Source organism: Colletotrichum scovillei, assembly GCF_011075155.1.
Source record: "Colletotrichum scovillei strain TJNH1 chromosome Unknown Contig00011, whole genome shotgun sequence".
In the NCBI taxonomy this organism is placed as follows: domain Eukaryota; kingdom Fungi; phylum Ascomycota; class Sordariomycetes; order Glomerellales; family Glomerellaceae; genus Colletotrichum; species Colletotrichum scovillei.
The window spans coordinates 2,607,596-2,623,520 of record NW_023336269.1 but is presented as its reverse complement, the minus strand read 5'-3'; the positions used below and the strand labels follow the sequence as shown (position 1 = coordinate 2,623,520).

General features: G+C 54.9%; 2 protein-coding genes across 2 annotated transcripts; both read right to left on the bottom strand.

Moving 5' to 3' along the window:
• Nucleotides 1-3,315: 3,315 nt before the first annotated feature.
• HER10_EVM0006407 (protein kinase domain-containing protein) lies at nt 3,316-6,199 on the bottom strand (the record flags this gene model as incomplete). The annotated part of the gene is made up of 3 exons (XM_035475991.1): nt 3,316-3,576; nt 3,715-5,232; nt 5,282-6,199. 3 exons carry the CDS (start codon nt 6,197-6,199, stop codon nt 3,316-3,318), a joined length of 2,697 nt encoding a protein of 898 aa, XP_035326914.1.
• A 4,969-nt stretch (nt 6,200-11,168) lies between these two features.
• HER10_EVM0008842 (ATP-dependent protease La) lies at nt 11,169-15,678 on the bottom strand. The gene is made up of 2 exons (XM_035478350.1): nt 12,197-15,678; nt 11,169-12,121 (listed from the first exon to the last, which is right to left on the bottom strand). Exons 1-2 carry the CDS (start codon nt 15,344-15,346, stop codon nt 11,927-11,929), a joined length of 3,345 nt encoding a protein of 1,114 aa, XP_035327096.1. The 5' UTR covers nt 15,347-15,678; the 3' UTR covers nt 11,169-11,926.
• Nucleotides 15,679-15,925: the final 247 nt, after the last annotated feature.

Here is a 15,925-nt window from a genome sequence, read left to right as displayed (position 1 = left end):
TTGCCTTACGTCTATCACAGTAGATAGCCATGCATAAGCAGGTATTTTCCCTGACTTTGGGTAGTAGCTATACCCAATGATTACCAAATCGGCATACGAACCACCCAGTTACCTTACACTTCCTCTGCGAGTCTGCAAGTTGTAAGCGATAAACGATCGGTGTGCGTTACGACCACCTTGTGATTCAGAGACCTCGAGACTTGGATACTCGAATTCGTGCAATTCCTCCGTCTGTCCGCCTCTGGCCTGACTTTTGGATATCCAACAACTTACATCCTAACCTCACGCCCACTCGCAGAGCATCATCATCTATCAAAGACGTACCTTTCTTCGTTGGGATTGAGGCCTGGAGAGCTCCAACTCCTATTCAGATCCCGCAGAGGAGCCCTTCAAATTGGACGTTGGACCAACAAAAACTGATCCAATGTCATCAATATCGACGCGAACAGGAAGAAACATGCCATGAACAGCCTGACAGTCAATAATCAGAAGCAAATTCGGAACCTGCCAACGCATAGGAACACTCCGCACAGCCGAGGATAGGACGATGAAAGGCTCCAGATCAGGTCACACTTTCCGTTGGCTTTTTACGACACCCTGTCTGTCCCGCAAGCTATGGGGTTCGCCTGGAGGTTGTCAATCTGCAATGGGCGACTGGGCTGGTAAGCACGCACGAGATGTGGTCCGAAAAAAAATGTCCCGGCTCCCAACAAGTTCCCCAACGCTTTTCAATATGACGGCCCGTTCATTGGCGGAAGCAGGGGGCTGCCCCTGCCATGTGGCCGCCGCTGGGGCGGGGCGGATGGGCGGCTGGAATCAACCATTCCCCATTAGGAAGTCAGCTCCACACTGTACCTCCAGATCCCACGACTCCAATGTGTCTCCAGGGCTGAAATGAAGACCTGCCATTCTCTCAGAAATCGCACCAGACATGTTTACACACTTCGCATCAACCATGTCGTCTCGATCATCATTCCCAAACTGAGGATCGCTTCTTATTCCGACGCTGTCCCCAGATCCTCATGACGGTGGCAAAGTCTCGTACATCACTGTCGGCGCTCGGTTCCTAGGCGAGTTACGACGCAATCGAAAGACGTTTCGACAATCATCGAGCGCCGTGAGCCTTTGGGTCCTTGGACTTTCACGTTCCCTTTACTCCGTAGTTCCTGTCTCACCGTACTTGCGGCTGTACCTTTGTACCTGCAGCCGCCCATCACACTGCCGCTTAGAACATCTCATCAATAGCTGTTTACCGCCCTTCAGGCGACAACAGGCAACGGCCAGTTCTCGGACCAGCGGGCACTAGGTACTCACCTTTGAAGTCGAGAACATAGGATCCTGATGAAAGCCACTCACCAGTTGCGAGCTCTATATTAGCTGGTTCTCATGCCAACAGGTCGATGAGTATGTCTCCAACGATCTTTTCATTATTATCGCTCCTCCATCGGATCGTGCGCCGAAACTTACATGCCGAAGCAGCAGAAAGGCTCGGAAGACAGAAAAAAAAAAAAAGAGGAAATAATCAACAGTGGCGGCGGCTTGTGCAATCCAGGTTCGCCCTCAACATGTTCCCCACCAGAGCTCCATTCAATGACGGAAGTCTCTCGTCGCCCCCGAGCTTTACTGTGGTAAGGCTCCCCCATTGACAGGGGCTGGCCTTGTCTCTTTTCTGTTCCTTATCGCCGAGGCGACCACATCGTCCAACTCAAGATTACGCCAACTGCCTCTCACCCACTTTCCTCCACGGTCACTCTCTCGAACATTCTCGGTCAGCGGCGAGTGAACACTCGATGACACCCACGAGCCAGCTCGATTTCGGTGTGCCAAAAGCATCCTCGGCAACTCCAGGTCCCAGGTCCATAGTTTCGCGACACACCCAGTCCGGCCCTTGATTTCGCGTTCCCCGGTGATCTTGTTAAAGAGAAAGACGACATCCGCTCATCCCACTCCGGCATCCCGGCCCATCCCCAACAGAAACAGGACCCTGCCCCGCAATCCTCCACCCCAGTGCTGCAGGACACAACAGGGATGAAAGGTGTCTTTGCCTCGCTATCGTCCCGAGGTTGTCTGCCCGTGGCTATTTGGCGAACCGTCTCTTTGCCATGCGCATTCTCGATGCTCCCTTTACAGCGGTGGCAAGGGTCACGTGTTTTCTCACAATTCTACGCTTGAACATTCAAGGTCGGCGATGGCCATTTGCAGTGTACGGAGTACAATCGCAAAAGGGGACTCCAGGGCCTTGTCTTCCAAATCTTCAGCTGGTTGGGCTGACCTATTCTGGAATGTTTCTATGCTAACCCGATCTGGCGATGCGCCCCCCCTCGCACTTGGCCGACGCCACACCCGATCCGCCCTGCCAATCCCCGTCACCACCAGAGCAAGAGAGATGCACTTCTGGCACTCCTTCACTTTTCGTCCCATCCTCTTTTTTGCAGCCGCTGCTGCCCAGAGCTCTCTATCCGTACCTTAATATTCTTAGCCGCACCTGAGTTGTGTGAGGCGACTCGAGCTCCAAGCTCCAAGCTCCCTTTTGAGCTTGCTTGCCCAGCTTTGACGCCCTTGTCACACACCTACCTTTATCGGTACTTCAGAAAGTCGGGAAAGGGGGACCAGCATATTTACACACACCGCTCTGGTCTTTTCAAAAGTCCAGACTTGCCATTTTTCTCAGACTTACACTAGCATCTAGGCCATTTTCCCTTGAAAAAGACTGCCGAAGCAGTGGCAAATCGACCGCAGAAACCCCCTGGGACTCTTGGAGTACCTACACCTCCCAACTACATGGCTTACACTGACTCTTGATTTACATGGTATTCTACAACGGACATCACCTCTCGAACGAAAGAAAAACACTGGCCGCTTGTATATGGTTGATGGAAGAGAAGGGCAACTCATCTTATGATCGGGATTCTCACTTTGGGCAAACAACTCCCTTGAGCTGCAAAGTCGTTTGCGCATCCACGGCCATATTTCTCGCCCAACTCTGGTATTCACAGCCAGAGCTCTGCTTTCGATCCCACGATTTCTCGATTTCACGACATCCAACAATGCAAGTCGGTTCACGTCCCGAGTCTTGGTAAGGATCGAGGTTGACCAAAAGTCGTCTTCTATTCCACGTACAGTGTTCCCCGGACCTTTACACCAAGGCTATGCCGCAAAAAATCAAACATTGCGACCACCAACTTGATTCGTATGCTGGCAGTACCATCATCAAGCAAAGAAAAAGAAGAAATGGCGCCTCCCGATGCCTCGACAATCAACCTGCGCCTATGCAAAATCGCCTTCAGTTTCCCCCGCTGCTAGTCTTACATCATATCATCTCTGGGCATCTGTCGTCGTTGCTGTTGTCGCCGTTGCGAAGTCATCATCAAGGGATGTCTTCTCTCGCATCGTTTGCTCATCAGTGTCGATATGTGCCGCGCCAACCCCTTTGAGTTCTGGTGTATCTGCCCCTTGAGCTTCCGTGGGGTTGTCTGTCGTGGGTACTTGAGTAGTAGTAGGTGACTCCGCCGCTGCAGCCTCTTGCTTTGTAGACTCGAGCCCTGGTCCGGCCGTTTGAGCGGCATTGGTTTCGAACTCAGTTTCGGCGACTTTCAGGTCGTCCACAGCTGGCTCCTTTTCTGTCGAGCCCGCTATCGTGACATCTTGTTGCCCGTTTCTGTTCAGTTCTTCGGGTTCTGTTTCCCCCGTTTTTCCGGGCGCTGATTGCCCTACTGTTCCTTTTCCGTTTGAGGAACTCCCTTGCGTTCCTTCTGACTCTCTCACGTTCACCTCCTCTTCCTCCACGTCTTTCCCCTCTGTTTCGATATCCTTGATCGTCATAGGACTGGTCATTGCAGGTCGTGTCTCAATGGGATCGACGGTAGCAGTTGCCTCAAGCTTGTGACTCCGCAACGTGTCGACTAAGCCTTCTCCAATGAGTCTTTTGCCATCTTGTCCTGGCGTATGATCGAGTTCGGCCCGATCGAGGGCGGCGAGATCACTGGATAGGGGAGTCCACTGCAATGCTTCCAGCTTTTGTCGGACTGACTTGCTTGTCTCCTCCAATGGCTCGGGCGTAACGATGGAGTCCTTGCTTGTAGTCGGTGTGGCGCTCTTTTGATCGTAAACCTCATCTGCCCCAATATCGCTGTACGATGGTGCAATATTTCTAGCTTCAGCCCAGCTGGAGATATTACGTCCCATGTTAGGCGAGTCGCAAGGCCCATAATGACTTGGTAGTGGGCTTGGAGGAGAGCGGCCTCTAGTGTAGTAGTACGGGTCCTGTGAGAAGCCCCTCGTCGGCTCGTCAACATAGGGTTGGCCCAGGTTTACGTACGACCAGTCGTGAGCTGGCTGAACGGTCTTGACCCTCGCGTAGCCGTGGTTGCCGTCCACGAAGTATTCCTGCATGGTGTAGCCGTCGTCTACCGAGATTGACGGGGGTGCCATGTCGTCTCCATCCGCGGGCTCTGGAAAGAGGGACATGAGAGACGAGGCTTGCAACCGAAGGCGCGGATCTTCGCTCAGGCAAATGTCTACGATTTGCCGATACCAATCTGGAACAACGTATTCGTCTCCGAGCTGTAGCGGCCGTCCTTGGGCCTCAGGCTCATCATCCTGTGCTGCCAATGCCCACAAGACCATGCCCAGTTGATAAAGGTCGGATTTGACGCCAATGTACATGGAAATACGCTGGTTACTTTCGATAAGAGGCGTTGCTTCAGGAGGCTCCCAGCCCACTGGGCAGCCCCTTCTGTTAATGTCAATAATCTTGGCATCATCGTCATCATCAATGACTATGTTTGAGAGAGTGAAATCGCCCTGCACGAAGCCAGATTCGTGAATATCCGCCAAGCCCTGTACAATTTGGCGTGCCCACTTCTCACGAATCGGCCAGGGCAGACCTAATTCTGAGTCCTGCTTGTTATCATAAATAACATCAATAAGCGCACCATGAACGGCGTAGCTGATGAGCAGTCCCTTAACGTGCTCATCTTCATCATCAACCACGACACCATAGAACCGGATAATGTTCCTTGAATACCGGAGCCGGTTCAGGGCGTTGATCTCGTAGAGGAACTCGTCTATGGTGTCAGGGCCTGGGATCTCCTTTTTGATGAGCACCTCTCCCCCTACAGACACCTTGTAGACAAAGCCGGACATGTGAGAGTCGAAGACAATGTCCTTTTCTCTTATCCTGCGACATCCCAAGTGCTGGACTTGGCGGAAGGTAGGGTACTGAATGATTTCCTGTCGGATATTAGCACTGACTGATTTCCCTCGGAGCACATCAACTCACGTTGACATCTTCAACCACATGTACATGAAGCCGGCCTTCCGTGGTTTGGAGTTTCAGGTTGGTGACTGATGGGTAAAATTGTATGTCCTGCAGACTATCTCTGATGGCTTCGTAGATCTTGGAACTTTTGTCACGTTGAGACTTGGTGTGGAGCAAGTCCATCTCGAGAGAGTTATCCGGGGCATTGCGATAGTCAAGAGATATGGTTACTCTACGCCAGTGGGTTGGAGTTTCTCGGTATGTGACGAAAAACTTCTCTCTCTTGGACTTATCTCGGAAGTGCATGCTGAGGTTGAGAATCCAAACGTTTTCGAGCTCATCGTGAATCATAGCCTCGTAGTGAGATTGAGATGTCGTTACTGAGTGGGCGTCCGAATTAGATTGAACCTCGTGCGCATGAGATTCGTCTGTCGTGGGTTCTGCTGCAACTTGGGATACCATCTGACCAAGACTGACTTCGGCCTTTTCCTCGATAGGGCTGACGGGGGCAGATGGGGCAGACTGGACCTCGTATGCATTTTCGAAAAAGTCCGGTGCGCTAGCTCGGGGAAAGGACTGAGTCTGTGACGCCGTACGTGACGACTGCACGCGCCTGTCCACTGATAGAGCACGCCTCTCTGCCGGTGAGGGTTCAACTGGTGCGAGATTGTTCCTGCGCTCCGACTGTTGGCGTTTGAAGGTCTGCACGCGAGGAAGTCCGGGCACGACTTTTCTCGAGACTCGACGCACCAGACCAGTACTTTGCTGGTCATCGGAGTCGGGGTCAACCTCGGGTTCGGGCTCGGGCTCCTTGGCCTGGAGCGGGCCGACGGATGCCGGGGCCGCATTGTTTCGTCCGAAGAGTTTACGAAGAAAGCTGGTGGACTGATGGCCCGATGAAGGCGGCGGTTCCGCAGAAGACATGTTTGGCTGTGCCATGATAAGTTGAGGGAGATGTACAGCTTGCCAATGCGGTTGGACTTTGGAGGTCGTCAAGGTGAGCCGACCAGGACGCTGACGGTGTGAGGTGAGGCTCTAAGCGGTGTGGTTCTGGGGACGAGGTGTTAATTATGGATAGTCCCGCAAACCTGGTCCGGGAGCGAACCAGGCGGGTGACAAGGATGAGCCTTGAAGCGAAAGACGGTCAACCTCCAGCCTGGTTTTGACCGGGCTTGGTGCCAGGTCAGAGCTAAATTGGGCTGGCAGCGGCTGGGATGTGTCTGGGCGCGGGGAACGCGAGACAAGAATGACGGCGGGCGTCTTTTGTGGACGTTGAAATTGCAGTTCGAGCGTGACGGAGTAGATGCAGGCAACCGTAGGCAAGATGGGACATCAGACGCTGTGATGAGATAGGATGGAAACGTGCAGAGAAGCAAGGGCGAAGACGACCATGTTCAGACGAGAATGACGGTGGCGGCGATCGAGGGATTGGCCGATACTCGACGGGCCTTTGGAGGAATCTCAAAACCCCGAAGTCAAGAGGCTGTCGATAATTACTTGGTGTGAGTGTGTCCGTAGGTAGAAGCTAGATGCGGCGCATGTGTTTTTTTCGTCCGGGGCTGTTTGAAAGAGAGTTTTTGGCGAGTCCGAAGCACTGAATAAGCTCGGATGGGCTCACTTTGGATGGCAGTTGTACAGATGAGGGCGGCAATACGTCGTCTCACGTCCGCACGTCTGCATGTGCTTTGCTTCGTCTTATTTCCTCAGCGATGAAGGTGATGACTTTGGCGAGCGATGTGATTCGTGTGGGCCAAGGCGGGGTGGCAGTGTAGCGTGCGGGAGGAGAGCTGCGTTTGATCGCTCTGCGGCTGGGCTGATAAAGGAAGTACAAATAGGCAAGTAGCGTCAGAAAGGGTAGGATGACGGAGGACGACGTAGGCGTAGGGACAGATAGGCGAACAGGAGAAATATGTATTGATTGACGAGGATGTTGGATGGGTGGACGTATGCCGTCGAAGTCGGGGTGTGGATATGTATGGCTGGGTTCGCGTTGACCGGACGTGCGTCGTGAGCTGCTGGGCGGCGGCAGTGTTGGTGGTGGTGGTGGTGGTGGTTGGCGAGCACGTAGGCTTGGTGAGATGAGGCGAACGTTGGACTTTGGATGATTTGTATGGAAATCGGGCGGCAAGAAGATGACCGGGGGCTTCCGAGAAGAGGAAGAGGGGGAGGGGCACCGTTGACGGTTGCCGTGGACACAATGAAGGTCGTGGGGTCGTTCAGCGGTTGCGTCTTTTGCGGTTTTCCTTTTTCTCTCTGTTTTACGGGACGGTACTGTGCAAGGTACGAAGTCGAATCTGCAAAGAGGAGCTGTAATGTACCATATCCAGAGTAGTGCAAGCACATGCAGGAGAAGCGCGTGAAAGTGAGCAGGGCCGCTGCGAGGGCAATATTGGGTCCCCACCAGGTCGTGTTTCTGGTTTGCTGCGACTCTAACGAGAGGCTGGGAGGCTGGGCACCGGGTGAGGCCTCGTCAAGCTCCCGTGCCAATAGAAATACCGGGTGAAGGAGCGGGAGTTCTAGTGGCGCTCTTTAGATACCGTCAAGTACCCGAAAGTATGTACGTACGGTACGAATAAGGTATGTGCCCCTTGAAGGAACGAGGCCACTAGGAGGGCACATTGAGAGAAGGGAATTCATTCATGGGGAGAAGAAAAAGACGTGGCCAGTGATAAGGTAGTAGTGAAGACTCTAAAATGTCAATGGCTGACGGGAAAATACCTATGAGCGGACGCTAAGGCGCTTGATATTGTGACTGAGTGACAACCCGCCAACAATGCACGCACGTAAAGTATCTCGTACCTCATTGTCCCAGTTACCTTATTCCAAGGTGGTGCCTTTCTCAACTTGGTAGATGATCGTTACGGATCGGACAGCGAATGCTTACTACTCTTATTCTTGCCCTTTTTCTTGTCTAAGATATGGTAGTTGGCTCTTTCCTCGAAGTTCCTGAAATGTGATGCTTAGATGGAAGGAAAGTTACCTCCGGTGACTTACTTTGAGGAAGGACAGGTAGGTAGGTAGGTACCTTACTTGGTAAAGTTCCTTCCCAGACTCAAGATGGACGGTTGCGCTACTAAGTCGGGAGGGCACGCCTGGCGGGGAAGCTTGGCCATTTCTGGAAGAGGCGGGTGGGACTTTCCCTACTCTGATGCGCTGGCTGTCCGGATATTTCCACTTGGGCGTTAAACGCCGTTGATTTGGAGCTGACGAGACTTACTTTAGGGGCTTAGAAGTTACCTAAGGAGGGCTTCCTCTGCCGTTGGAAAACGTGCCGGTTCAGGATGGCACTCCATGCCTCCCAAGTGGTGTTGGTTCAGGTGCCTCGTGAACCTTCCATAGTCCCTGGCCTCTCGCCAAGGCAGGGAGTACAACACTTTGACGTCCTTCCTTCTCCCATCATCGTCACTTCATCCCTTTCTTCTGTACACACCTCACCCCCAAAATCATCTCATCCACAGCCAGCGTCAAGGCGAGCTGAGACCGGGACCGCGGGACCCAGAACGACAACTCAGCTGCAGCCTGAGGCCGCCCTCCTTCACGAACTCTTCCCCATGCTGCTCCTCTTAGCGCATCTCGTCTCATGTACGATGACCTCCGAATCCAGCCCTCCTCTGGCGATTGGGTCCCGACTTGTTATTCTGTGGGCGTTGGGTTCGTTGGGCTCGCATCAAGCCCTTTCATTCAAACCTGCAAACATCCACATCGTCACTAGGGACTGCAGTTTTCCAGATCCCTCAATCAATTGGCCTCACATTCAATCATCCGTCCATTGACCGCCCTTTGCTTTCCATATTCGACCCACAACTTGATATAGGGAAATACCATGGCATTCATGGGCACGGCCACTTTCGATACGATCGCTGCCGCTAAGGCCAGGGCCCAGGAGGGCATGTCATAATGGACCCCCGAGATGCTTCCTTACCTTGGTAAATTGATGAGTCAATCGCTCAAGGACTGCCTATCTTGCTACAGATCTGATCAGGGGGGTCTGGCCGATTTCGCTTCTCTGCACTCGTCGCTTCCGGCTCAACAATTTGTTCATTACCAGACTCAAGTCTCGGCGGTGCAAGACAAAGATTGCTCAACTCCAAGACGGCAACAGGCCGGATCCCCAAACTATGACCAGAGCAATGCTTCTATACAATACATCTATTAAGAGTCAATGGGTCACACGGAGCTTTTTTGACCCGCTATCTCCAAGGGACGACAGCTCAATGTGAAGCTCTTCGCTTACCGACCTGCGCCAAAGATTTCATCATTGCGCAATCTCGCAATTGATGCATCTTCTCCGTTTTGTTGCGTCGAACTGCGTCGTCGGACCATACCCCTCGAAGCATTAAGAAATAAGGACGACTTACCCACGTGCTCGTCTCTCCTCTGCGTCAAAGCCGTCTGCTGCACGACCCAGCATGTTCATTCGTAGTCTGGAGGCCAGCACATTACCAATCAACGATGCTGGACGTGCTTTCAACCTCCACTGCCTGACACTACCTCTACTACTTGCAATGTGGCACGACATGAAGTGAGACTACCACAGACGATGGAACCGCAGCATAGCAATGCGGTGCATGCAAAGATGGACGAACGAGCAGACTATCTCGGCGTCATTCAGCATGACCCTGTAGAAGTCGGTTGCAGGACCACCATCTGTCAAGAACTCAAACCTGAGGGAGACGAATCAACTACGGCGGCCCATCTCGGGACCGTTGATGCGTCTGAAGGGAGCTTATGGAGACCATAACAATCAAAGTGTCCGATGGCCTCGGGTATCTGCACTGTCTGTTGGCTAACATCAGCGGCCAGGTCAGGGGTGTGTCTTCCACACGCTACGTGCATTTAGGCATCGACGCAGCCCAAATGATGAGGCTGTCTTGTTGTTGACAGGCTGGCAAAGTGTCCTACGGGACGGCTTGTATCTCTTGTCAAGCGCACGCTGACATCAAGGTGTTCAACTTTACAGACGCCTGCCTGCGATATGTTCTCTTCGAGTGATTATCCAGGAGCTCCTAGAAGCCCGGATGCTGACGCTCTGGTCGTTGCAACCTCGCCCGCCATCCTGTTCGCTACTCCAAGCGCCAGGAGCAGGCATAGCCATGCCTCGTCAAGCGCCGCATCTCAACCGACCTGGAGATCTCCCGTGTCCGGTGCACTGAGAAGCCGGCTTTAGAGATGAACGATCGATGATCGGTGGCGAGAAGAAAGGGCAGAACGCAATACAAGGGTCGTGTCGTTTGCCCTTTTGACACTCACACATCCCAGCCAGTCTGGATGTCTTCCCGCGAACCCCACCGATCCCGCGTGGACGGATGGGCGTGGCACACCGGGTCAGACCCTGAGCAACCCAGAAGAACCCACCCCACCTCGCTGTCAAATCGAAATGCTAAAAGGGAGCTAGAAGCGTTGTCACCAATCTGGACGGCATTCGATGTCGACGTCGTCGGAGCCTCTAGCTGCTACAGATTGGGCCACAATCAGGCACACAGAACATGTCACCATGACTCGGTTCTGTATCGTACTGTGACCTTCATCATATATCACAAACGCGAAAACTTGTGTCCTGCACTCCGGCAGCACGGAGACGTACGCTCCACCGTTCGATACCTCCGAGGCTACAACGGCCTCTCGCGATTGGCAACCGAAATGCGCGGCACCGCCGTCTCACCAGCACCATCGCTGCGGCCGTTGACGTACATACTACATACACGGTGGCCAGGTCGGCCGCATCTGCAAGCGACAGCGTTTCCGGCAAGCTGGTCCTCTCCTCCCTTGGCTACCGCTCCACACGTTGCTGCTCGCCTCGAACGGCATCAGCGGGAGGTCACCACACCCCCCGCTCATCGGAAAACCAATCGAAGGGGCAATGCTGGCACTAACGAACTGTAACTCATGCCGCAACGTACCCTTTGGGGAGGAAACAAGCTTCGTTATGTGGCTGTTCGCCGAGTGCCTTGCGACGGACGGCTCACGACAGGTATTGGTAATATACAAGAATTCGCTTACTCGGGCCTGTCCCGAAAGCTAGCTACCGTACCCTATGCAAACATCGCGCGCCCTGCTATTCCTTCACACAGCCGCCACTACCTATGCGCGAGACTGACTGCTGCGCAATCTAACCATCCTATGCAATTGGGTGTCGCTGCAACCCTAGTCTTACAAAGCCGAGTCCGGTTGTTCCTTCAGACAATACCGCCTGAAAACGGCAACCAGCCAAACAATTAAAATAGAAAAAAGAACCATCTAGAGTAGAGATGCAGTATCGAGAGGAGGGGGTTGTGTTTGTTTGTGTGTGTGGTTGTTGATGATGTTGGTATGCCGTGACATTTTTATGCGAGTTCGTCTAATCGTCCGGCTTTGGCTTTTCCTTTCCCAATAGACAGTCCACCCGATCTGTCATCCGCCCTCGTCTGCCCATTGGCAATATTTACCTTGCCAGGATCCTTCCTTTCAACGCGTCTGTGGCCCCCACAGGGCGTCAAGGATTTGGGGGTTGAGGCGCGGGGGGCGGATCATCCCAGTCGGGAAGGGGGGAATTGGATGTGTCAATGGATTTGGAAACCATCTATCGCTGGTGAACAATGCCGTAAAATCTGTTTGTAGATTTTGTTCGGTTTTGGCTCTTCACCTTCTCAGGGAGGAGGCGAGTGGTTGGAGGTGGTGGTGATGCATCTAGTCGTCGTCCTCATCGTCAGAGTCGTCCCTCTTCTTCTTCTTCTTGTCCTTCTTCTTCTTGTCGTCCTGGTCCTTTTTCCACTCGCACGTCTTGCACTTGTTGGCGGCCTCGCGGTCGAGCTCCGGGAAGATGAGGTCAAAGACGTCAGAGTACCACGCGACAGGCTTGCCCTCGATGCCCTCCTTGATGTTCTGTAGTGATGTGTCAGCATTGGTTCTGTGAATTTCGACTACGTGGAGTTGTAGTAGTCATTGTGAAAGACGTACCTCTGGGAGCTCGAGCCAGTCGGACATGCAGTCCTTGGGGAAGATGATCATCTTGCAGCCGGCGCGGCGCGCGGCGACCGTCTTCTCGCGCAGCCCGCCGATGCGGAGGACCTTGCCGGTGAGCGTCAGCTCACCCGTCATGGCGACGGTGGGGTTGACGGGGGTGTCGAGGGCGAGGGAGAGGAGCGAGGTGGCCATGGTGATACCGGCCGAGGGACCGTCCTTGGAGACGGCGCCGTCGGGGACGTGCAGGTGCAGCCTGGCCTTGTCGAAGAAGTGGTTGTCGGGGAAGTCCCTGACCATGAGGGACTTTGCAAACGAGTAGGCAATCGTCGTCGACTCCTTCATGACGTTCTTGAGGTTACCCGTGATCTCGAGCCCGGGGCGGCTGCTCGGTCGCAGGGGCGCCTGGAGGATGGACTCGATGTACATGGCGGCGCCGCCCATCTGGGTCCACGCGAGACCCATGGCCACGCCGGCGGGGTTGACCTCGTAGAGGCGGTCCGAGGTGAAGACGGGAGGGCCGACGTAGTCGACGAGGTTCTCCTTGCCGATGGTGACGTGGACCGTGTCGGGGACGTTGAGGGCGACGCGGGGCTTCTCCGCGGTCGGCGTCTCGGCCGGCTGCTCGCTCGTCTCGCGCGCCTCCTCAGCCTTCTTCTCCGACGCCTCGAGCGCCTCCTTGCCGTCCTCGGTCAAGGCCTCCTTCTCGGGGAGCACCTCCTCACCGAGATCCTGGACGATCTTGAGGGCGGATTTCCGGTAGACCTTTTCAATCTGCTTCTTGAGGTTGCGGACGCCGGACTCGCGGGCGTATGACTTGATGAGCTCCTCAATGGCCTCCTCGCTGAGCGTGACGTCGGCGTTGGCCAGACCTGCGGCTTCGCGGGCGGCCGGGGCGAGGTACTTGTCGGCGATGGCCTTCTTCTCGTCGGCGACGTAGCCCGACAGCTGGATGAGCTCCATGCGATCGAGGAGGGGTCGCGGGATGGTGTCCGTCATGTTGGCGGTGCAGACGAAGAGCACCTTGGACAGGTCGACGGGGACGTCCATGTAGTGGTCCAGGAAGGAGCTGTTCTGCTCCGGGTCGAGAAGCTCAAGCAGAGCCGATGAGGGGTCGCCTTGGTAGCCGCGGCCAATCTTGTCGATCTCGTCAATGAGAATCAGGGGGTTCTCGGTCTGACACTTCTTGAGGGCCTGGATGATGCGACCGGGCAGGGCACCGACGTAGGTTCTGCGGTGACCCTTGATTTCAGCCACATCCGTCAGACCACCGACACTGAATCGGTAGTACTGGCGGTTCAGTGCGCGGGCAATGGACTTGCCGATGGATGTCTTTCCGACACCGGGAGGACCGACGAAGCAGATGATCTTGCCCTCGACGGTGCCACGCAGCTTGCCGACAGCGATGAATTCCAAGATACGATCCTTGACATCCTTGAGCCCGTAGTGATCCTCGTCCAAGACCGTCATGGCGTTCTGAATGCCAAAGTTCTCTGCGCTGCGCTGGCCCCAGGGGATCTGCGTAAGCCAGTCCAGGTAGTTTCGCGTGACATTGAACTCGGACGCTGCGGGCTCGAGGTGGGCAAGCTTATTGATCTCGTCGTCGAACACCTTGCGCACGGCCTCGGGCATGGCCAGGTTGTTGGCCTTCTCCTTGAACTTCTCAACCAGCTTGTCCTTGCCGTCAGACTCGAGTCCCAGTTCGCGACGGATGCCCTTCATCTGCTCCATCAACCAGTACTCCCGCTGCCGCTTAGTAATCTTACTCTCAACGTCCTTGGTGATCTTTGACTGAAGCTGAGCGTTCATGAGCTCCTTCTTCAGGACGATCAGCGCCTTTTGCATTCTCTCCTCCACGTTGAGACTAGACAGGACCTCTTGCAGCTCGCCCTGCTCGCCGGAAGACACGGCGGCGGCGAAATCTGCCAGCTTGGCCGGCTCGGACGTTACGTTGCCTGTGGACTGGCTCATGGAGAATGTCGAGATCTGATCACGGAAAAGGCTGTTCATCGTGGCAACTTCCTTGAAGACGTTGACGATCTCGTTGGTCACGGCACGGATAACAGCGCTCTTGGGGTCGTAGGGCTCCTCGGTCAAGTTCTCCACGTTGACGAGACTAACGGGGTATCTTTTGAGGAACGCCGTGGGCTCGTACTTCTCCGCCGCCTGGTCGGCCTTGGGGGCCACAGCACTCTCCTCGAAGCTGGCAACGACGTCGCCCTTCTTCTCTTGTTGAGCCTCCTCATCGGTGGGCTTCGAGGGTATCGGCTCGGGCACAGGCTCCACCTTAGCTTCGCTCAGCTTCTTGTCCTCCGTTCCCGGCGGCAGCAAGCTCGAAAGGCGGATACGGCGGTGAGGGTAGAGAATAGCCGTCAGGGCGCCCTGCTCTCCATGCATGGGGAACGCACTCGTGATCTGCGCAAAGACACCGGTATCGTAGACGTCATCGACATTGCGGATAACGTCCTCGTCTTGGTTCTCGTCCTTGAACAAAAAGGCACCGACGTACGGCTGGCCTCTCTTAATCATCTCGGTGATGGCCGCGGCGACGTTCGGGTCTTTGATGGTAATGGCCTTGTAGAAGCCGGGGAACAGTGGCCGCTTCGCAATCGGAATAGCCAGGACTTGGGGGTAGACGTCGGGCACAACGGGCTTCTGCAGGCTCTTGTCAGAGGCTCTGCGTCCGCGTCTGCCGCTGCCGTCGCCCTTGTCGTCGCCGCCGCTGCCGCCGGATCCCGCTGACGAGCCACCGGCTGCGCTGCCGGCCTTGCCATCTTGTGCGGCTCCAGAACCCTCACCTTTGGCGGATGACTCGGAGTTAGAGCTCTTGGCCTCGGCAAGCTCCTTCTCCTCGAGCTCGCGCTGGTGCTTCAGGTTCGCCTTTTGTTCCTCCTCGGACAGGGGCTCGACGGCACGGTCAAAGAAGCTGTTATCTTCCTCCTTTAGCCATCGTGTTGACGTGGAAAACGGGGCGACGGCTCGCTGGGACGGGCGGGTGGTGAGGAGAAGGCGGTCGAAGGTGGATGCGGAGCACCTCGGAGTACTCGCTGCAGGTAACCTGCTACTCGAGGCCGCGTAGGGGTTTCTGAGGTAGTTTGCCGAGCGGCCGAGGGCCAGGCGCCTAGGGAAGCTCGATCGCATCACCATGTTGGCGGCAGTTGGGGGAGGGTTTGCCAGTCGACTTGGAAGAAGCTCCGGTCGCGGCACGTGGTGATCGGGTAATACAGGGCCGAGGGCGAATTAGGATGTGCCGCTGTGTTGGTTGAATGATTGGCAAAACAAAAGAGATGGTGGATGCAATTGGAAGGGTTGTAGATGTGTGTATTTGTGCAGAAGGGTGGTGAAAAGGACTCCGAGTCCTAAATCGCGATGCGCATCGCCTCCTGACGCCTTACAAATACAAAGTGTAGGTGAGTTGAGTAGGCTTTCTAGCTATTATGGAGACAGTCGGGGGGGAGACTAGAAAGTAAACGACATCACCAAAAAAATCAATGAGCACTGACGTTGCCGCCCGTGCCTGGCCACTCAGCGCGCGGCGGAGGCGGGAGTTGGCTCTGGAACCAGGAAGAACATCGGCCCCGTTTGCCGGCGGGGCGGCTTACCTAAGGATGGTGCTCCAGAACGACGTCCCCCCACAGATTGAAGTGGCTGGCGGATGGAGTACCTACAGTACCTACGTATACCTTAGGGCGACACGGCAGTGGTTGCTGCCGCAGCTATCCGTCG

Coding starts and splice junctions, on each gene's coding strand:
- HER10_EVM0008842 (XM_035478350.1), bottom strand. CDS start 15,346: ATGGTGATGCGATCGAGCTTCCCTAGGCGCCTGGCCCTCGGCCGCTCG. Junction 12,122..12,196: donor ACTGGCTCGAGCTCCCAGAG/GTACGTCTTTCA, acceptor ACATCACTACAG/AACATCAAGGAGGGCATCGA.